Consider the following 22,808-nt stretch of genomic DNA (forward strand, 5'->3'; position numbering starts at 1 on the left):
GATCTGAAAAAAGTGAGACTATCGATAATCTCCTGCTATGGATATCAAATTCACTTCTTCTAGTCTCCAAAGGGAAACTCCAAATTTTTTGATTCCATACCCATGTATCTATTGTTTGGAATTTTTGATCAAAAGTTGATCAAAATGTGACTTTTTGACTTTCATTAAAACTAGTCCCATTAGAGGTATATATTTATAGAAATCTGGTCCCGTAATTCGAATTATATTTACATTAATTAATGTTGTTTTAAATGTTGTTGCTAAAGAGGTTTTCTCCAAACTGATTTAGTATTATCATTTTCCCTCTTAAAACCTGTTGTCTTCATTGCTACAAAACATTCCTATGTGCGTGCAGCAAAAATAATCATAATGATCAAATAATCATGTCAATTCCCATTTTTGTCCTTTTTGTCATCATATCTTTTCAGCTTTTGTATCAGCCTTATCAGACCCATTGAAGCACTTGTCTCAGGCAGACAAGAGAGCCAAACAGATGGAATCCTTTGGCATCAAATTGGTAAGCTTATGTTTAGTGTGCCTTATTTGTTAGATATGTTAAAGAACATCACATTCATAGATGTATGCTTTCCTTCCATGATAGAGTAAAACATTTAAAACTTATGTCAAAGTTAATTGAAGGTTTAATAATAACTTTGATTTCTTTTTGCAGGATGAAATCACAATAGTCCCTGCCACCAAGAAAACATCCAATGCTACACAACACCCGAACGAGACCAAGTCTCCTACAACCCCAACATCGGTTGGTTTACCCACAACCAAATCATCCAATTCACTACAAGGAGAAATTAATAAAAAAGACAAAACAAGAGGTAAGAGCTTATTAACCCTTCCAGTGCTAAAGCCAGGGGGATAAAGATACTGTATGTAATGTTGCTGAGCTTAAATATCCAACAAAAAAGATTATTTGATAGAAATAAAGGTGACATGAGAACGGAGTCAAAAATGCTAGGAGTGGATGTGGTTAGTGTCAGTAGGGGGATCTCCGGGGGTCCGACTTATACACATCCCTGACAGGTACATATATTATAGATTGGGCTATTCCAGTTGAAATCCATAATCCCCCATGGATTTTGTAATATTTCCATTGAAAACTATGTAAAAGGCAACCTTTTAAACCTTTTTGATTGATTTGATTGCAGTCATGCCAATCCTTACATGTGAAGCATTAAAGAAGGACAAGACCTACCTCAAACTGACTAGAAAACAACAGAAGGAACTTGAAACCACAAAAAAGAAACATTCCAAGGTTAGTTACTTGTCTGTCAGTTTGTATGTGTGTTGGGTTCTTATCTGTTTGTCATTGTGGCGGTGGTGAAATAATTATTGTACAGGATGGGAGCAATTTATAGGGGGCCAAGCATTTTTTGGCACTACTATAAGGGAGGAGGCAAACAGTGAGCTGTTACTTGAAGTAGCTTGGAAAAATGTAAGCCTATAAACCTAAGTAATAAGTTGTTTTTGTTTGTAGCTGATCTATAGAGATGCACTCAATGCATACAGATGCTTTTGTTCTATGCATTTGATTTTGTGTGTTATTATGTGTACTCTTCTATGGTTTACATACATCTTTGGTTTGTCCTTAAGTCTTACTTGCTCCCTACGTCAACTTGGTACCCCTTGCTCAAATCTGTTTATTCATATACATTCTAGGTATCCTCTTGTATCATTTAATTTTGTATCTCATCTGTTGGATACACTAATTACTATTTGATTATGGTTATTATTTTCAGGAAAGAAGTTGTTTACAAAAAACACAAATGCAAATGCGATCCCGGATGGATTCAAACCATGAAAAAGACAAAATGACCAAGGAAAAGAATCTAGAGAAGGCAATCAGGAAGAAGGGGTAAGTCATTAAGGGAGCGGCTGATGATTATCTCATTTTGTTTGTAAAGAAAAATGTTGTCTCATTGAATACAGTATTCTAATTAGCATCCCATGGGGCGCTATTTGAACCTGTGAAAATTATTGTCAAATAGGGACTTTTGACACTTAAACATTTAAAATACAATGTATATTAAATCAAAATCATGCTGAAAGGTTTAGATAGTGATGTTATTTTGACATCTGATTGAATTTAGTGTTACAGATACATTGAAAAGGTGATGCTTTTGTTGTCACTTGAAAATGTCGGAAAGGGCAGTAATTAAGTAGAATACAGCAGTTCATAGACCATTAAGTGAACAGTAATAATTATATTGGATAATAATAGGTAACACATTCAAGATCAATAGCTACTTTTAAGCTTCCAATGAACCATATCAAAGATTTTCAAAGTTTGGGAATATTGAGGGTTGTGGTAACATGTGCAGAGAGAGAGAGAGAGAGAGAGAGAGAGAGTGGACTAGCTGACAGGATATCAGCAACCACACCTGTTGTAAGGGTAAACTGCCAGCAGAGGGGAGTAAACAACATTGTTAAGGCGACAAACAAAACCACACCTGTTCTACAAGCTCAAGTGACCCAACCAAAATGAAAGCAGCTGTTGTTTGGCCGACGTTGATTGATGTTGACAGATTTTTTTGATATTGTTGGAATTTTTCCAGATTTTGTAAGTTTTCAGTGATTTTCAAGGGTTATTTAACCTCTTTCAGAAAAAAAGAATCCCGGCCGACATATCCTGCTTGGTGACTCTGCCCATCATAGAACAGGTTTTTTTTCATTGCCTAACCCAACATTTATCATAAATAATAATGCACAAATGTGTAGCTATGGGAATTGATGTAGTTAATTGTTGTATTTTATTTTAACAGGGAGAGTAACTGTGGTGACTTAAAGTCAGAAACAGAGCATAAAGTGCAATCGCTTGTCAACACACACCTGGAGAGGGTATGTACATGTAGCAGCCGGAATCTTATAATCAGAAAGAAAGCACTCTATAATATGTAGTAAATCTCAACTCATTACTCACGCATTAAGGGTCTATGCTGTGGACATGACCAACCTTACTATAATCTTAGCGTTTCTAGTTGATTTGGACAGATAGTGCAAGATGGTGATACATTATACATATTTATACATATATATATATGTTTGTTTAATTGCAAATTTTGTATCTAGTAACCAATTTGTGTCAAGAAGAAAACCTTTGCCTATCTGATTATTTTTCTTTTTGATGTGTCTAACTAATGTCATGTGATCCACAATAATTCTGTCATCATAAACAACTTCTTTCTATTGTGTTCTGGTACTATTGTCTAAAACATGAATGAATTAACACCCTTGATGGGTCACTAATTGTTTACTTAAAACTATCTTGCACCGAACGTGACGATGTGACCCATTATTGATGCTATGAACCAGATACCAAGACAAAATGATAAATACCTAAGACATCTCCAAACATAACTATCCACATAGGTGCTTTAGACCATGACAGTGTTATGTTATTAATTATATTTGTTATAGGCTCATGTATTCATGCTAGGAATTCAATTATATATATTTTTTCATTTATTTCATTTCAGCTGCTATATGTGGCTCATAGGTGCCAATTAAAATATGTCAAAAAGTGTTATTCAAATTTTTGCATTATTTTGTTCAATGTCAATGAAAATGGTTTGGATTTTTAAAGTGGGCCATTCCAGTTGAAATCCATACACCCCTATGGAAGACATGACCTTAATCTCCCATACAGGGAGTGTGAATTTCAAATGGGGCTACCTGAATGGGTGACTCCATTTGAAATCTACGCTCCCTGTGTGGGAGATTGAGGTCATGTCTTCCATAGGGGTGTATAGATTTTAACTGGAATAGCCCAATATTCCAGTTTACTGCAGATACATGCACCTCATACAAGTTTTATGAAGTCATTCAAAAAGTGATTTTTATTTTCTGTAATTTATTTTTATAGACAACATAAAGAGTATTTCAACCTTTGGTGACCTAACTGGATGATATGTTCAATTTACCTTAATTGTGATTTTGACATAACAACAAAACCAAATCCTTATTAACTTGATGATATTAGCATAATATGTGTGTTTTGACCTTAAAATGCATGCAGGACATTGTAAGTGTAGCAAAGATTCTTTCTTTGGACATGATGGCTAAATTGTTGGCCCTGCCTTCCCCAATATATTTTCAGAGTGAGGTGGGGCTTTGTCGGTGCACGGGTCTGGTAGTTCATGCAACATGTCGCTCCTCTGTTGCACTTCCTCTGAAGGAGCCTCTCCAGTTTTCCAGGTAACCATGGTAACAAAATGCAAGCGTAGTTTGTCCCACATGTCAAGCACATGGAGCACGTGATATACATATATATATCTATATATATATTATATATGTGAGCAATTTGCCACGTTCACTTGAATATATGCACTTACAAGTCATCAATAGACACCAATATATATCATAGTTTTATTAGTCACTTTTCACACACAAAAGTGAAAAAATTTAACATTTTTTCATGCACAAAATATAGACCAAATTATGTGTTTCCACAAATTTTATTTTTGACTGCAATGCTTTGGATGAAATACAAGAGAGTTGCAATTGAATCACACACAGCAACACACTTTCCTGACGTTCAACAGAATGCCACTTTTTAAAATCATTGTAGACATGTAATTGTGGCATTTAGACTTTGTTCCAATACTTTTTCTGCCCAACTTGTCACTGTGTTGCACTATCCCTGCTTCTTCACTTTTAACTGTTATGGTAACTAATTCCTCTATATATTAAAAAACGTGTACCAGTTTCTTTTCTCTTCCACCAATCCTAGATTTGGTATTGATTAAAAAAAGACAAAAAGACTAAAACTTCTACCTTTAAGGTCATATGTGCTCGTTTGGACTGTGGTAAATATCTCATACATAAACGCCTTGATTTAGTGTGGACAATGTCTGAGATATAGATGTGTTTCTGTATGATGGACTGATTGACTGATAGATTGCTTGATTGATTGATTGATTGATTGGTGGGATAGCACCAGTGTGATGATGATGATGATGATGTTTGAGGTTAGCGTCAAGGTAATTCTTTTGAACGGAAGAACAAGAAATCTTGTAATGAATGGATGAGTGTACCTTGATGATATATGTGACAGACATTATAGCATTCAGTGGTTTGAAAGTGACTTGATTTTGTCATGGATGAAACATGTGACATGAGATGAGACTGCTGACCTATTGACCTTTGACCCTGGCAGTGTTTCTAGTCTGGCATGTAAGTTTTAATTACCACCGTTGTGTTAGATATTGCTTTATCTCAAATAAGGCTACAAAGTTGTCCTAAAGTTAGAATGCCAAAATAAATAAATAAAAACAGTTTTGCCTGAACTCAAAATTAAAATTGTTTGAAGTCCAATTTTACAGCCTAGATTTGCCCAGATGAAGCAACATCTGATTAATTACATGGTAACAAATGTATGAAACAGATGACAAATGAAGTGATCTGAAAAGTGTGCATGTACATCTACAAACATGGACTCAGCGGCACAGAGATGACAAATGAAGAATCAGAAAAAAAATGCACAATTTCAAATTTGTGCACAATAAATGAAAAACTATGCATTAGTTTCAAGGTTCTTGAATGTTTTGAGATGGGCTATTCCAGATGGAATACACAAATCCCCATATGTCAGATATGGCCTTAATTTCCTACACAAGGGGTGTATATTTCAAATGGAATCAACCATTCAGGTATCCCCATTTGAAATTCACACTCCCTTTGTGGAAGATTAAGGCCAGTGTTCCATAGGGAGGGGGTGAATAACTCAATACAAGCTACTTTAGTGCTTGCTGTCCATGACTGTAGAAGTATAGGAGTTGAGTTGAACTATTGATATAATGGTGCTGCAGAATGAAGAGGAATCAAGTGAGAAGATAATTCTATGTATCATTTTACTATGCTTCATGTATATTCATTGTTTATGTACTAGTAGTTTAGCTTTTGTATAGTAATCAGTTTGTGTGATTGAAGGAAGAACTACAGGGTTGAAGAGATGAATTTGGTATTGAGTAACAATACAATATGTATATAGTTGTTTTTGAGTCAGACTTTGTATAGGAATATCATAGGTGTTTGTTGTATGTTAAATAGTGGGGCTTTTATGGTGTGGGTGAGAGGGGTGTATATGTGGGGAGTGAATCTATATATCTGATACCTATACCTGTAACTCTAAAGTAACCCTAATCCTAACCCCGTACTTACCCTAACTGTAAACTAACCCTAACCCTAACCCCATAATACTAAATATTATGCAATTGACAGATTTCAATTAGTTAAATATTGTTGGACAAGTGAAACACCAAAACCAACAATGAAATCATAGAAACCTATGATTTGCACACTTAATAAAAGTCTCACTATATTTGTCCGCTATTAATGCATTGATCCATGCTATAATGATACTACAGAAACCCACTGTCCATGAACTGTTGACATCCACAGTTCTGTTACAAATTGGGATCCACTTGTACTTGAGAACCCATGCAACCAATTAGGAACCATCCCTAGGCTGGCTTAAGAAATGCCAATGGGAAGAGGGGACCAGTTAATGTATGTGAGTGATGATATGGAAGATGGTCTGATGATGTTGTACAGCAGGAGATATGAGGTTGTGAAATGGATTGGAAGTACAGAGAATATGAACATAATGGGTTATACCAGTTGAAATCCATACACCTATGGAAGACATGACTTTAATCTCTCATACAGGGAGTGTGAATTTCAAATGGGTGACTCCATTTGAAATCTACACCCCCTGCATGGACAAGGTCATGTCTTCCATAGGGGGTGTATGGATTTCAACTGGAATAACCTTATCTTATTGTTTGTTAACTTGTTTGGTGATGTGATTTGGAGTTGAACAAGATGACTATGAAACACAAGAGTTCTTGCAGACGTGTAGATGCCATTAGGCCAAGTAAAATGAATTATTAGTTTCTCGTCCTAACTTCAAAAAGGAGGATAAGGGCAATTTTTTTTGCCATTTCTAAAATAATGTCTTTTTCCCCAAAGACGAAACATCTAGTGTCTTTTTTTTCCATAACTCACACAAATGTATAGGTAGGGAACAATGTAGCTGCAAACGAGACTAGAAAAGGTACTGACAGTGAAAATCAATCAAAATATTGTCTTTTTATTGTTTTGTTTTTTTGCGACAAAACAAAACTTTTTTTTGTTCAAAACACAATGCGGGTGGGGAAGAGAAACTAATAATTAATTTACTTGGCCTTATATGGCTGCAATTAATATTTTAAATTATATATAATTATCATGTTTCTTTAAAGTTGACATCTCTGAACAAGAATTAAGTTGTTAAAACAAACAAAACATTAACATTTGCTCTTGGGGAGCAAATATTTCGCTTTGAGTAATATTTGAATTTTCTTCATAAAAATATTTGACATAGTTTTGACAATAAAATGATATAGAAACATAATGCATCAATCCATTACATTGTTTGCTTTGTTAAACATGATGGTGAAAAGTGGTGCCTGATATCCTGCTGCATTAAGGTAACTCTTGTGATTTGTAGCAATCTTAAAACCTCACTTGCACATTTTATATATGCAGCAATTTGTCAGATTTCTGAAAATCTTTGTATGTACAAATTTTTTTTGTGTTTTTCTGACGATGATACATGAATTCCATGAACATAACTTTTTTTTCTTTTTTTTTCAATTTTGAAAGAATAGCAAAATTAATAATTGCAATATTAATAATAATTGAGTTCATGGAACCAAAACAAGACCAATGTATTTATGTTGTGAGGTCAGCCAATGATAATTTGATAGCAATTTCATTGCATTTTGTACCAAAAAGATAATTATAATTTGAATTTTTGTCAAAATCTATTTGGTTTAACACATGAACTTGGCTTTGTTGTAGGCCTATATACCATGTTTACAGTAATGTGGGCTCAAGATTAGATTATGAAAATACTTCCAAATTAAAAAGTTTTTAGAAGATATAAAACTATATAGTATAAAACAAGCAGATGAAATGTCTGGAGGTGATTATAACTGTTAGGTGTTTGTTATATGGGGCTATTCCAGTTGAAATCTATACACCCTCTATGGAAGACATGACTTTAATCTCCCACACAAGGGATGTAGATATCAAATGGAGTCACCCATTCAGGTAACCCCATTTGAAATTCACACTCCCTGTGGGGGGAGATTAATTTCAAATGGAATAGCCCAATTGGTTGACTTTATAACCAGAAGACACATGGTGTGGCAACAACCTTGATCTTGCCTTAATCCCTACATCTTTATCACATGACCATATACACATTAAATCACAAATTGTAGGAGAATAGGGTAAGATTCATGTTATTGCCAAGTGTTATCTAAGCACTCTCAGTACACAGAGATACCATTGAAAGCAACTACAATAAAACAATGAAGTAAGAAAATTGTTTTTCATCATTGTTATATGTCTTTGATCAATCTAGTTAAAAGAAATCAACACAGAGCAGGACCAGGAGTTAACCGATTTAGTAGGAAAGCAGCGGGAGGAGGAGATGGGACTTTGTGAAACTCATGTTCACCAATGCTGTGACTTACTGAAGAGACTGCTAACTGAGAGCCAAGTAGAACAGCTCAAACAACTAGAAATGAAACATGACAGGTACTGTAATAGTTCTGCGATCAGATCAGACAAAATGCTCAAGCCAGGATAAAAAGCCTATAGACGAATCCAACGAGTCAAGTCCCGTCTGCACAAAACTGGTGTTGTTACTGCCCAATTGGGTCTATTAAATCCGCTTAAAAATTGATGTTGAATTGTATTGTGTTGTAAACTTCCATCATCTTTTGTCTACGTGCAACACGGGTGATGGAATGCAGCTTAATATCCCTGCCAAGGCTACATTATTTCACATTTTAGGTGGAATAGACCTAAGGGGGGACCCAGCTATGGCTGCCATTGAGGTGTAGAAATGCGTGAAATTGGATTCGTCTATATAAGCATGCTAGCCTGTGGAAAGAAAAGGGAGAAGTAGATTTGACGTTAATGGAAAAGAGGTTGAATTGTATATATTCTGTGAATACATTACCAGTAAGTCGCATGATTTTGAGCACATAAAATGGAGTACAACTATAAAGTATGTGTGTGCACCACATGTTTTGTATCATCACTCAGGTTGAAAGTGTAGGCAGTGGCATAGATTTCTTTTTGACATGGGGTGGATGAGATGCGCACAAAAACTTTTTGGGTTAAAATGAACAAATATGAGATTAATTTGGTCAGAAACCCACATATAGATGTCAACATTGGGGAAATGGAATTTTTCCAGATTTCTTGGGGGGAAGGGACAAAACCAAGATTGGGTGGAATGACCCCTTGGTGCCAAGACCAATACAAATCAAATCTCTCAGCTTTATGTAAGGACCAATCATTTTAAAAACAGTGCCATTCTTTATCAACTTATTAAATAACTAGTTATCCTGAACTGTTTTGCATATTCTGATAATCTGGTAATATTGTTCCATTTTTTGCTCTTTAGTAGTGTGTATAATTGTTATGTTATAATGTTTTTGAATGTTATCTTGAATAAGTTTTCATTTGTGACATGATCTGGTCCATGGGGGCCAAAGGCGGCAAATTTGAAATTGAGATAAAGGCAAAAATATGGAGTAAAAAACAATAAAATACATAAGAAAATACCCATCACAGAGCTTCAGAACTTTAGAACCAAGTATGTTAGACCTTTGGAGTTTTTAGTATCTGATAGCCTATTGTTTTTATAAGGTAATAATTATAGAACTCAATTTTCAAAAATGCCTCCTTTGGCTCCCATGGAGCAGATCGTGTCACGTTTATATCAACAGCAGTAGCTGTGTTTTCTCTTGTTCTTATTGATACTGTATATTACCATTAGTTTTATTTTAATATTGTAAGCCACTTGCAATTTGGCATGAGGGCCACAATTTGGGTGTGATTAAATATACTACTATACTATACTACTACAGTATGTCCAGGTGTTTGTTTTATCTGAGTTGTAGAATGAAAATGACATCTGTGATTATATATTTGTATACAATTGCAGGGAAATGAAGGAATTAAAAGGAAACCAAGCCAAACAATCCATGGAAAGTACTAAGGCAGTCAGCCACGATAAGAGTGTCAAAAACAAAGCAGAAAGAGAAAGGTAAATTACATCAAATCGGTTAAATATCATTGATTACTACCCCTAGTGACAAATTACAAAGATGTGAATCATTCATGTCCAAACCCCTTTGTATTATATCAACTACAGAAGTAATTTTATTGCATGCAAAGCCATTTTGTACTTGGTTGCTATCTGGGGGTGATGAGGGCAGAGTGCTAAAGTTTGTTCGGTTTATATAAGGCGGAAAAAAATAAGACTCACAACACCGTGTATTGATATAGAATGGCATGCATGCAGTTGGGCGCAATGTGTAAGCTAGTTGTGCGTTGCGTAATGTGTGACTGGTGCACGCTTATGTGAATTTACGCGAGCGTGAGTTGGGACTTTATTGATGCGCGCAGTACCGGTAACAAAAGCCGAATAATTTCCGCCTTGTATAAGCCGAACAAACTTTACCTTTGAAGTCAGAACCAAATAAAATGGATTTGAGTTAAATCAGCCCCTTTTAGCTCTTGTTTCCTCTCTAACTGAACCAGAACAGATTGAGCTATTCCAGTTGAAACCCACACACCCCCTATGGAAGACATGGCCTTAATTTCCCTCACAGGGAGTAATTTCAAATGAGTTGACCTGAATGAGTGACTCCGTTTGAATTCTACACCCCATTTGAGGAAATTTAATGTCTTTCATGTGGGACTGGGGTGTAAGGATTTCCATTGGAATAGCTTAATGATTGAGCTGGTTCATACCTGAATGTGCATCAGTAACAGGAACATCAAAGTTTTTCAATCATATATAACATTTATTTTGCAGGAGGGTAAAAGAACTACAGAGTAACAACACAAAGAAATTCATGGAAGAAAGGAAAAGGGTAAGTAGCTTAAATTATTGTTTTGTAAATTCTTTGTTAAAAGGATATTCATAGATTTTGATTTTTTCTCATTCTTTTGGCTTAAAATTGATTACAAATCTTCCTGACAGTTATTACTGATATTTATTATTTTACCATTTTTGTGAAAAAATAGCAAAATTAAAATTGGACAGAAATTGTATATTATAACTTTAACACATAGAGAAACCACTGTATAAGTTGATTTTGGAAAGAGAAGAAAACAGAAAAGCTTGTTGTCACTATATCTGCTTATTGCATATTAATTGTCACATACTTTATTTGACTTTTTGTGGTATTTAGCGGAAAATGCATCAAGCAGAAGCCAGGGATGATGTGATTAAAGAACACAGCAGACAATTAGAAATACTCAAGAAAGAACAGGATACGGTGAGTATACTATTCTATGTACACCAGTGTGATATGTTGGCAGTGGAGGTCCTGGGGTGGGGTGGGTGATGCTCCCTCCATCTTTGACTTCCCCTATTTGTTGCACCAGTCAAAATAAGAAATTGGTAGGGTGCACTACAGCCTTTCTTATAGCTCTGATTAGTTAATTATATATTAGGCCTATATAATCATCTGATTGGTTAATTATATATTAGGCCTATATAATCATCTGATTGGTTAATTATATATTAGGCCTATATAATCATCTGAGTAACCCAATCAAAATGGAGCTTTTGGATGTCTTAGCAAATTAAAACTTACTTCAGCTCTACTGACTATATTCTTACCTTAGGCCTATCTCTGATTGGCTCAAGGTATAATATAGGCTTCTTTGTAACCAATCAAAATAGTTCTTAGAGACCAATCATTTGGCCGGTAGTGCCCATGGGTTTAATAACCAATAATTTTTAAAAGTAAATTTCAAAAATGTAACCTATTTTTATCTCAAAGTACGGTCTGCTAACATGTTAATGTGTTTTGTGGGAACAAATAAGTAGCGGCTTTCCTGACAGGAAACAAGCAACAACGTAGTAATGGGTGTGTTGTCAGATCGAAAAGCTTTTGTCATCTGACTTTATCCTGAAGAAGTCAGATGATTCCTGATGAAATTGAGCCTGACAATCTTTTCAATCTGACAGCACACCCATTGAAACCTTGTTGCTTGTTTGTGGGAACAAGTTACAGAAAAGATTTTGATCCAAATATGTAGAACTATAAGTTTATTTCTATCTTGATAATTTTATTTCTTTCTTGCAGATGATTCAAAAGCAGAAACAATCAGTAGAAGAAGCTAGAAATGCTAATCAACCTGACTCATATGCATGACCTATTCATATTACTAGGGGCCCCATGTGCTGTGTCACATGGCGGATGTCTGCTGCAGCGCAGCGATATAACTGGACAATATCAGTGACTTTGTTATGCCTGCAGATTGCTTGGATGTAATTAGGAGATATAAATTACAAGCAGAAGACAGAACCAACATGGTGGGCATCCCCTTTCCTGTTTATACTGTAATTATGTATCAGAGTTCTGCCAACCAAGATGGTTGCTAAGGTGGCAACCAAGATGGCTGCCAAGGTAGCAACCAAGATGGCTGCCAAAGTAGCCACTAAGATGACTGCTATATGCTGCAGTCATAGAGACAATTGAAAACCTACTTGTACACAGATGTATGTTTATCAATTTTTATATCTTTTTTCTTTAAACACTTTCTGTGCAATGTAAATTACATGATATTATATTGAAAAGAAACAAAAAAAAACCTTACAAACTTCTTGGTCAACTGTTTAGAAAAAAACTGTGTGTAGACTTGACAGTCTTAATGTATTTGTGATGTTTTTATACTTCCTATGAGCTGGTTACACTATGAGCCAAAATGATCTCAACTCCTACGGCATAGCTCAATAACCCCCATTCACTAATCATAGCTCCACATTTGACCTCAGGTTGTGGGGTATGAGTTTTTGTACTCAATACATTCAAAGGTTATTCTATGGATGTACACTCATATAGGAGTTAAGAACTGTGCCGTAGAAGATGAGCATGTTTCCTAGTGTTACTTTACGAGTCATCAGTGGCATGTAAACCTAGCTGTCTTAAATTCATTTCATCTAGATTCCCCCATGTCCTTCCCATTAAGTGACACAAGCATACTCAATGCAGCCTCATTGATTTACTGTCAACATAGAACATTGTATGCAAGCATCGTGTATGGTTCAGTTCTGATTGTAGATCTCAAATTAATTTTTTAATTGTTGGAAAGAATTTAATAAATTGTCTCTACTTTATGATTCTTTGAAAAGTGGAAGATATATATCTCTATATAAATAAAGAATAATACAAAATTAATGCTAGGCCTATTAGCACTTCGTAAATAAAGTTGAAAAACAACTCATAAACAGTGAATGACACTTTACAGAACTCAGTCAGCCTTGACTCATCTTTGAGATCAGAGACCAAATTATGCCAAGAACTAGACTTTGATACTTGAAACCAATTCTGACTGTTAGAGCTGAGACCAATATAGACTACTAAGTCCATAAATGATATACATCTCTGGACTATGCTGGCTTTGTAATTAATGGGGCATGCATGCAGTTAGAGTAATTATAAGGAGCTTTTGATGACCAATTGACCCTTTACACTGTCATCTCAAAGCAAGGTTATACTTGGAAAGTGCATGTTATGTTGCTTACCCCAACCATACACATTATTTAATTTATTACATGCTTAAAGCATTCAGGTATGTAGTGTAAGGTGTGCAACAAACCTTTGTGCATGCATTTGCATGGAGAACCTTGTTTTGACATTCAGATGGCAGATCTGCGCAAAGGGTGAATAGTCCTTAAAAATACCACTGCAGCTATTGTATGGCAGCATTACCCATAATGCAGTGGAATACCCATAATGCAAAGCACAATATCCTTCAATTGTATTTGTATTGATCTGTCCATTGTTATCTGTATGCTGAGATAAGGAGGAAGAATAAAAGTGTGCGAAAATCTTGACGTACGTCTGTACAATTGTCTGACAAATAAAGTAAAACAAGAGTCATGGTTATGAATAGAGTTTTGTTTTTACTTCTGTTACGAATTGGGCTAATTCAGTTGAAATCCATACACCCCCTTTGGAAGACATGACCTTCATCTTCCACAAATGGGTGTAGATTTCAAATGAAGTCACCCATTCAGGTTATGACATTTGAAATTCACACTCCCTGTGGAAGATAGGAAGATTAAGTCTTCCATAGGGGGTGTACGGATTTCAACTGGAATAGCCCGTTATGTAAACCCATTGTTGTATAATAAGGGCACATTGTTTTAATTTCTTTAATCTTGGATATATGTTTAACTTTCTTAAAAATATTAAGAAATTTTGCAGTAGAGAATATATGAATTCACAAAAAATATGTAGTTTGATATAAGAAGACAAATCAGGATTTTTATTATTACAAGTTCAATATTATATGAAAATTTTAAACAAAACGCACAAATGTGATGTTGGGTTCCTTCACATGAACACAGTAGAATCCTGTTCCAGACATAGGACTATTCCAGTTGAAATCCATACACCCCCTATGGAAGACATGACCTTCCACATGGGTGTATGGGTGCCTCCATTTTAACTACACCTCTGTGTGGGAGATTAAGGTCATGCATTCCATAGGGGTGAATGGATTTGAACTGGAATAGCCCATTGCAGGCATCTAGTGTCAATTTGTATTTCTTCCTTAATATCTACATCATACAATTAAATATTGTATACTAATAAAATAGAGATACTGAAATTTATTTTTGAAAAAATCTAAATATTGAATAATGAGCAAGAGAATTGGAGAAGTAAGTAGAAATCTGTGAAAGTGAATCAAGTGCATGTTATGAGTTATTTTATATTTTGGGTTGATATTTTAAGCATATATTTATCATTTTGTGTCAGCTTTATGTTTGATTTTTTACGTACTCAAATATCAACATATTGCTGATTGGTCCTATTTAGACAGACAGACGGACAGACAAGTCCAATTTCCTAGATATATTCAGGTACCTATTATTAATACCGCAGCAGATGCGGTACAGGTACCTCATGGTGCTTTGCACAGAATCTACCTGTGTACAGCAGACATACTTCCAAACTTTCCTTGTGCAACATGTTATTCAATTGGGATTATTTAAAAGTGAAACCTCACTAATTGGACTGTTCTGTTTGAAATCTGTCATACCTGTGTGGGAGATTTAGACGAGTCGTCCACACAGGGAGTATGTTTTTCAAGTCACATTGGTTCGAGTTCATTTTTTTGAAACTCATACTCCCCCTGTATATGGCTTTACCTGTATATTCCACAGCTGGCATGCTTATTTCAAATGGAAGTTACTTAATTGTCTACTCTATTTGAAACCCATACTCCCTCTGTGGAAGACTTAAGCTAACTCTTCCACAGGGGTAGTGTGGATTTCTAATGGATGGCCAAACACAAAGTACATGAAATGTATCTAGTTATTATCTGTTAGTTTGACCAAAAAGTAACAAAAGTAAACATAACAAGAAAGGGAGCAGTAGCAAATTACTGCAAGAGGCTATTGGGCTATTCTAATTGAAATCCATACATCACCTTAATCTCCCACACAGGGGGTGTGGATTTCAAATGGAGTCACTTATTCAGGTAATCCCATTTGAAATTCACTCTTTCATAGAGATGTATGAATTTCAATTGAAATAACCCATTATAATATATTATGTGTATATTAATACCTAGTGTGCAATTCAATCTCATGTGTGTTAGAGTATGAGAATATATTCAATTTGAACAGTATGAATAGTAACCCAGTCATTTGTTATGCCCCAAATTCAGACTTTATTTCTCTGGGATATTAATGTCATACAGACTGACCTGTTCTAATCTCATGCAAAATTTCAATTCCTTATACTGGATGTGGGCTACTTTTAAGCTGTACATTTGGTCAGGTATCCATATGATTATGATTATATTAACTGGTACCATGCAAATATTACACTTAATTTAATAGACATGCCTGTCTTTAAGGGACCTACTATCATGCCCCTAGGCTTTTAAGCTAATTTAAGGCTGGTTGCAATGATGTAGACAATCACAAAGCTAATATTGACAAATGCCAAATGAGATTTCCCCCTAAACTGAAAACCTACAGTAGATTTTTCAATATTATATATGCATTGTTCGTTACCTAGAGTATTCAGATATTTTATTTATTTCTAATTTCCAAAGGTATGTGTGCTTTACTATTTATTTTGCTATGTTAATTTATTATGTGTTAGACCATTTTGAAAATATTATTTATTCGCCATGTGTTTTTTTATGATTTATGCTGATAGCATATTTGATACACCCCTTATTGATGTTCAATGAAACTGCTCAATTCCCTGTATGGTGGTTACCTATAGACATAAATCATGCTAGTTCTCCCTCTTTAGTGAAATCAGAACATTTTGCAAATTAGGCTCACATTTAGTGTTATTGTTTGGATCTGATTAGGTGTATGGATGTCAACAGGAATAGGCCAATATGCAATGACCACAATGATACATAGATTGCCAACCCAGTATTTGTGCTAATAATGTCATGTAGGCTTACATGTGTGCAAATGAAAAGTCAAGCAGATTTTGAGCACACTTTTTCGCTTAATTAGACCATTTGCCATATGCGTTCTCCCTCTGTCATTTTCATTTGGTGGTACCTATTTTAAAACAGTATAAACATTGGCATAAAAAGCATGAATTATGTCATCATAGGGCCTAACTGTAGCAATTTTGGACTTAATATTTCAATTTAAAAATATAATATTATTTGACTGCAACAAAACCCTGAAATTTGAGTCCAAATATATATGTGATGCACTTTGTTGGTGAATATCGAGGGTTTAGTGTAAGAAACCCATCAGCAATAACTGCCTAATACATTTTCATAATTTCTGCATTCTATATTGTATACGACTTAAAATATAATACCTTGCAGCTATTGCAGATGTTGGGCCCTTCTTGTCCTAAACACTCGATATTATATGAGTTGCATTTTTGATTACATACATGAGGCTTAACAGGTATCAATAAAGATCATGAAAAAGTCATGTCAGGTAATCCAAATAAATAAAGGTTGGAGTTACCTGACATGGCTTTGTCATGTTCCATGTTTGGGAAACATTTTATCACAAAAACACAGAGACAGTGTTACTTAAAACAACTCAGAAATCTTCCACAGGGGGTGTGCGGTTGTTATTGATTCAATGAAGCCAAAGCTTAAATGGTGCATATTTAGCAAATAACAGTGTAGTTTAATAATATAGTTATGGTGCTTTGTAGACATCTTGATTAATGAAGTAGAGAGTATTTTATCATAAGCCTTTGTCTATTCCAGGGCGTAGTGCAATTTTGTATGTATACAGCAAGCATTCATATTTCACAATTCATTATTTGGCCAGTAACTTATACATTTAATTGGCTTTCAATACATCTCTGGTGGAGTGCAATTTGATAATTATTCAGGAATAAGTCAATTCGACATTACAAATTCATATTACACTGTGGGACAGTTTGGTGCAGGGGCGGCGCCAGGGTATTTTGATAGGGGGGGCAAAACAATTTGTGAAATTTGTTATGCGGTAGCGATAGCGCTAGCCGTCAGCTTACTGCATGACGCAGAGGGTGTCTGAGGGGATGTGCCCCCTCTGAATTTGGAAAATTTTCAAAATGAAAGCACAAATGAAGCCATTTGATGCACCATTTTCACCCATTTTAGGGTTATTTATTTATTTTCCAACCTCATATTTTTATGGATTTCATTCACGGGCCCGACTTTCAGCCCGCTGGTTTTAGGTATGGACCTACTCTAGTGAATCCAGCACCTTTTGGCAACAAATTAAGTTCATGGTACAAATGTGCACGAATTGAAATATGGTGGAAATGTTAAAGAAAGTCGGCATGAAGCCTTGAAAAAATTGGCACATTTTAGGCTAAAATGGCCAAATATGAGGTTACTTTGGTCATAAACCCATACAGGCGTCAACATTGGGGAATGATTGTATGGACCATCGACCATCTACCCTATCAAAATATTGGGGGATTTATACCCCAGCACACCCCAGGCGGATCTAGCCTACGCCTCTGGTCTTACGCTGTGTGTTAAGTCAGTTGCATGTATATGATATGCCGTTTTTTTAATAAATTGGCACGATAAAATGATATGACTGGGGGTGTCTTGAGGTTGGAAATATTTCAAACTGAAAGCGAAATCAGGAGCGAGGGCGGGAAGTAGTCGCCCCTATGATCACGAAAAGCCGAAAAAGGTCCACTTTGCGGCGAAGCGAGTGAAAAAACCCCAGTTCTGTATGCTTTTCAGTCAGAAAAGGACAACATTTGCCCACCATTTGCGAGCGAAAATATTAGGTCCTAGTATGAGGTTCTAGTAATTAGGTTCTTGTAAAATGTGGCGTTCTAGTATAGGTTTTGGATATACAATGTGATGGGACCCGTAAAAGTTGTGTGATATCGGACTGAAAGCAAATTGCTGCATGACACAGAAAAGTGAGCGTAGCCATGATTTTTAAAGTAGTTGGGAGAAAAGGCAAGAGAGGCCATGTGACTTTTATGGGGAAAAATTTACCAAAATGGGCCCAAAATATAAAAACCAACAACTTTAAAACCTTATAGGTCAGCATTCCACAAAGGGCAAGATGTCCGAAGGGGGAGTTTCCTCCTTCTAACCATGGCCATGGAGGGGAATGGCTCCTTTTCTACTTCTCCCTCCTCTCTTTCTCTCCCCTCCCTTTTCTCTCTCCTTCTTCTCTTTCTCTTTTTTCCTTCCTTTTACCTCTTTTTTGAAAATCATAGGGGGGGCAATTGCCCCCCTTGCCCCCCTGTGGCGCCGCCCCTGGTTTGGTGTGTGAACTCTGACATATCAGGATACTTGCTTTTTTGTAGTAGGCCTACAAAATATTGTTTAAAATGTGTTACTAAACTTACAAAATCCCAAAAATCATGTAATCTCAAAAATTATTTACATTTTTTTTATGATAACATTATTAAAATGATAAATGAATAATTAATTATTAAAACAATTTTCCATATAGGTCAGAATTCAGCTATACCAAAATTGTCCCACAATGCATTGCAATTATAATGCGGAATTGACTTATCATATTTATGCAACCTTGAGGGTAAAGCTGATACAATCAGGGTCAAGCTGAAAAATTATGATACAATGCTTTAAAAAGTGATGGCAAGCGCTTGGTTTTTGCACTGCATCGCTTATCGCTTTTATATTAATCATGTTGATCATGCTTGCAAATGCCTATTAAAATATTCAAAATACATTTTATGTCACTCATTGATGTTAATAATTATTGTTTTGAATTAATTCACTCTAGAAAGTTGATGATTAAGAAAAGTGAATTAATTTGCAAAATAGAAAATCCTTTGATAGGCAATGATTGCAATGGAGTTTGAAATTTTTTCAATTTGCAAAAGCGACATTTTTGCAAAGCGATGGTTATTGATCGATTGGCTTGATGCCATGAAAACGGAAGTAAAGTAGATCATACGTGCCATTCACTTTTCTGCAAAAGCGATTGAGTATAAATTCAGCTTAATAGGTGTAATATTTGTTGTGAGCATAATAGGCGTTGTTTGATTGATAATAATGGTCACCAAACTGCATGAATTGCAATAAAGCATTATCCATTTCCCAAAATATGCACCCTCTCTTATGCTTTGAATACACGTGTCCTCCCTATCTCATTTGTGGTCTCCATATCCTTAAATTAGGTTTCCAACTTCCATGTCAAGCAGCAGGCTGCATTTTGTACAGAGTGAGAAAAAAATGAAGTAACAACCTTTTTGATATTAATTTATCCAAAAAGTTTCCAGTGTTTTCTAACTATTTTTCCTTCCTACCTTCCTCAGTATATTAAGTATCAATGAACACAGAATAAGTAAATCGGACCCGTAGTAACAGCGCAATCACCCTAAGTCATATACATACGCGCGGTTTCGTTGGCTGGGCCAGCGAAACACTTGTGGCTACCGATCGCCGATGGAGTGCTTGGCACGCAAGGGGGGGGGGGGGGCTGGGGTTTGAATCTTGAGGGAAATAACCTCTTTGTTAATCTTCTCTCTTTATTCATTCCTTCTTTCCTTTCTGTTTGCCAAAAAGCACAGAGGGAGTTAGGGTTAATATGCTTGTACAATTATTTTATTTGCACAAAATGTAGTCCTGCCTTGAGGTGAACCATAGAGGGAGTGTGTTTGTGTAATGGAACATTAGCATTGCTTAGACTGGTACTAAGCCTAAGATTATAATACAACATGATAACATAATCATTACTTAGACTGGTACCGGTACTAAACCTAAGATTATAGTACACTATGAGAACATAAGCATTGCTTAGACTGGTACTAAGCCTAAGATTATAGTACACTATGAGAACATAAGCATTGCTTAGACTGGTACTAAGCCTAATATTATATGACAACAAATTATCATGTAATCGTGTAAAATTAGGGTGGACAATATTGAAAGCTGAAAGTTTCTATGCTTCCTTAAAATTCATTGATTTAGAATGTTATTGTATTATGAATATGCAGCTTGTTTCTTTTTCTTTAAGTTATGTTTTTTTATTAGTAAGATCTGTGTATATAGAGAGCAAATAGTTAAATTATTCAAATTTAAACAAGTATCTGTAGTAAATGATCTTGCAGAGAAATAAGAGTCTACCAGTGATGGTAGCAGGTACTGAATAGTGGGAATCATAGGGTTTAAAGGGGTGTGACCTGATTGACAGCCTAATCCCCTAAACTGAGATTTTGGTATCCATTACACGCAGGAAAATTTGATGTCCAAGAATGTGGTGAATTGTGGTAACCACAACACATTTTGTGCATGTACTATCATATGGGGCATACAGGTTATACACATTTTTGTTTCTCATATCAAAGCAGCTGGAGCAATACAACTCAAAATTTGGAAACATTGTTTTAAATGTAGTAGGATAGAAAACAGAACATATGAATTGGATCACACCTCTTTTATGCCTGGCAGTGAAAAACTATGAATAAATGAAACCTATGAACAGTTCATATCTTATAATAAGAATACCACTAAAGTTTCCAGCTATACAGTACTGTGTAATTCGTTTTGATTTTAAACGGCATTGAAGAAATGCTAGAAACATTTATAGTTGCTTTTTTAATGCTTCATATGTTTGTCTATTTGTTTACATTTATTGCAATTATTTTTAAATCATCGTGATCATGGAATATGAAATGGTGAATCAGTAAATAGGAGCTTAACTCATTCAATCTGGGGCATTGTGACAATTCAATTAATGGTGGTTTAGTATAGAGCACTCATTTAATCAGGGCTAAATTAAGCCAGTTTTGGTTTTCAGTTTATTTCATGTTAAATCGATACTGTCCAGTATCAGTAAGACTTGTTGCAGCAAACAGACAATTCCATTTGAAATCCATACATCCCTTATGGAAGACATAATCGTAATTTCAAATTAATGGGTTACTCCATTTGAAACACACTCCTTGTGTGGTAGATTAAGACCATGTGTATGGATTTCAACTGGAATACCCCAATTGGCACAAGCCTAGAGCCCAAGCTCACAGAGAGTGTGTCCCTTAAAGCATTACTCTTAACAATTTTGGATTTGGGGACTTATAATAGCATTATGGTAACATTTCCTGAGAAGGACGTCCTCAATTTTTTCCTTATTTTTACATGATTGTAGTGTAGGCCTACTTTAATGCACTAACATACCCTGTGACCTCAGACACTGAAACACACATTGGCGATTTACCCACTGGAATTGAATTGCAATTTGATTTGTTTTACCTCATTTGTTCACAATTAAAGGGGACATATCAGACAGTGAAAATGATTATTTTATTGAAATATATATATATATATATTTTATTTTATGGAAATGTTACAATATTGTTTTTAAGATGAGGTTGGATGTTTAATGTAAGACATTACCAGGCTCAAGTTGAATTTACAGACATGATGTTGGGTCTTTATCATGTATTGCTAATCTGATTTTAATTGAGTTGAAAAATGGAGTTGTCTCTACTATGTGATATTGCAATTACCAATAATAATCAAGGAAATATTTGACAAATAAAACTTTAAAAAAGAAATTAATTTTGACTCGTAAAAATACCAAAATTGCATCTGAGACAAGTTTGTCTCAGGATTGCATACATCATCTGTAGAGCAAAGCTTACCAAGATAAAAATATTTATTTCATATTGTTTAGGACAAAGCTCCAGAAAAGTTCTTAAAAGAGCATGCCCATAAACAAACAAATAGGTCAAGAAATGGGGACATATTCAAAACATTATGTGACAAATGTACTAAATTTAATTTTTGTTCTTTTTAGGGAAGTGGCTTATTTTGTGTGACATTGAATTTGTCTTACATCAGGGAGTATTTTAAACAAACAGATATTGTTTTTTTCTCTTTGGGAAAATGGATTTGATTTCTTGATTTTATCCAAATGATCATTGAATTGTAAAATAGACCAAATTTTATTTGAAATAAACAAGCAAAACAAAAACAACCAACAAAATACCAAACAAAACATTTATTACCTATTTTTATTTACATTTATTGGACATACATACATTAGGGAACAAACCAAAAGTTTGATGACATTCTATAAATGAAAGTCCTTTCGTTAGGTGGAGGGGAGTCAAATAGTCTGATTTCGTTTGTAAAAAGTTAGTTAAAATATTGGTCAAAGTAGATATTTTGAGGTTGGAATTTTCTATATATTTCACACTTACATTTTAGGGAGGGCGGGAGGGAAGGGGTCAGCCTCTAAACAAAAGCACATTCGGTTATAGGACTTC

At 35.1% G+C, this 22,808-nt stretch overlaps 1 protein-coding gene across 5 annotated transcripts in view; it reads left to right on the forward strand.

Moving 5' to 3' along the window:
* The window catches only part of LOC140152430 (1-phosphatidylinositol 4,5-bisphosphate phosphodiesterase beta-4-like), a 184,642-nt gene extending 167,156 nt beyond the window's left edge, over positions 1–17,486 (forward strand). For all 5 annotated transcript variants that reach the window (XM_072174738.1, XM_072174739.1, XM_072174740.1 and 2 more), the window contains 10 exons: positions 429–517; positions 671–830; positions 1,161–1,267; positions 1,752–1,867; positions 2,775–2,850; positions 8,423–8,598; positions 10,019–10,120; positions 10,895–10,952; positions 11,274–11,360; positions 12,177–17,486. In XM_072174738.1, coding sequence (XP_072030839.1) covers positions 429–517; positions 671–830; positions 1,161–1,267; positions 1,752–1,867; positions 2,775–2,850; positions 8,423–8,598; positions 10,019–10,120; positions 10,895–10,952; positions 11,274–11,360; positions 12,177–12,245 — 1,040 coding nt within the window. In that variant the 3' untranslated portion in view covers positions 12,246–17,486. The remainder of the gene's footprint in view (positions 1–428; positions 518–670; positions 831–1,160; positions 1,268–1,751; positions 1,868–2,774; positions 2,851–8,422; positions 8,599–10,018; positions 10,121–10,894; positions 10,953–11,273; positions 11,361–12,176) is intronic.
* Positions 17,487–22,808: the final 5,322 nt, after the last annotated feature.

This window comes from Amphiura filiformis, chromosome 5 (assembly GCF_039555335.1).
Source record: "Amphiura filiformis chromosome 5, Afil_fr2py, whole genome shotgun sequence".
NCBI classification, from domain to species: Eukaryota; Metazoa; Echinodermata; class Ophiuroidea; order Amphilepidida; family Amphiuridae; genus Amphiura; species Amphiura filiformis.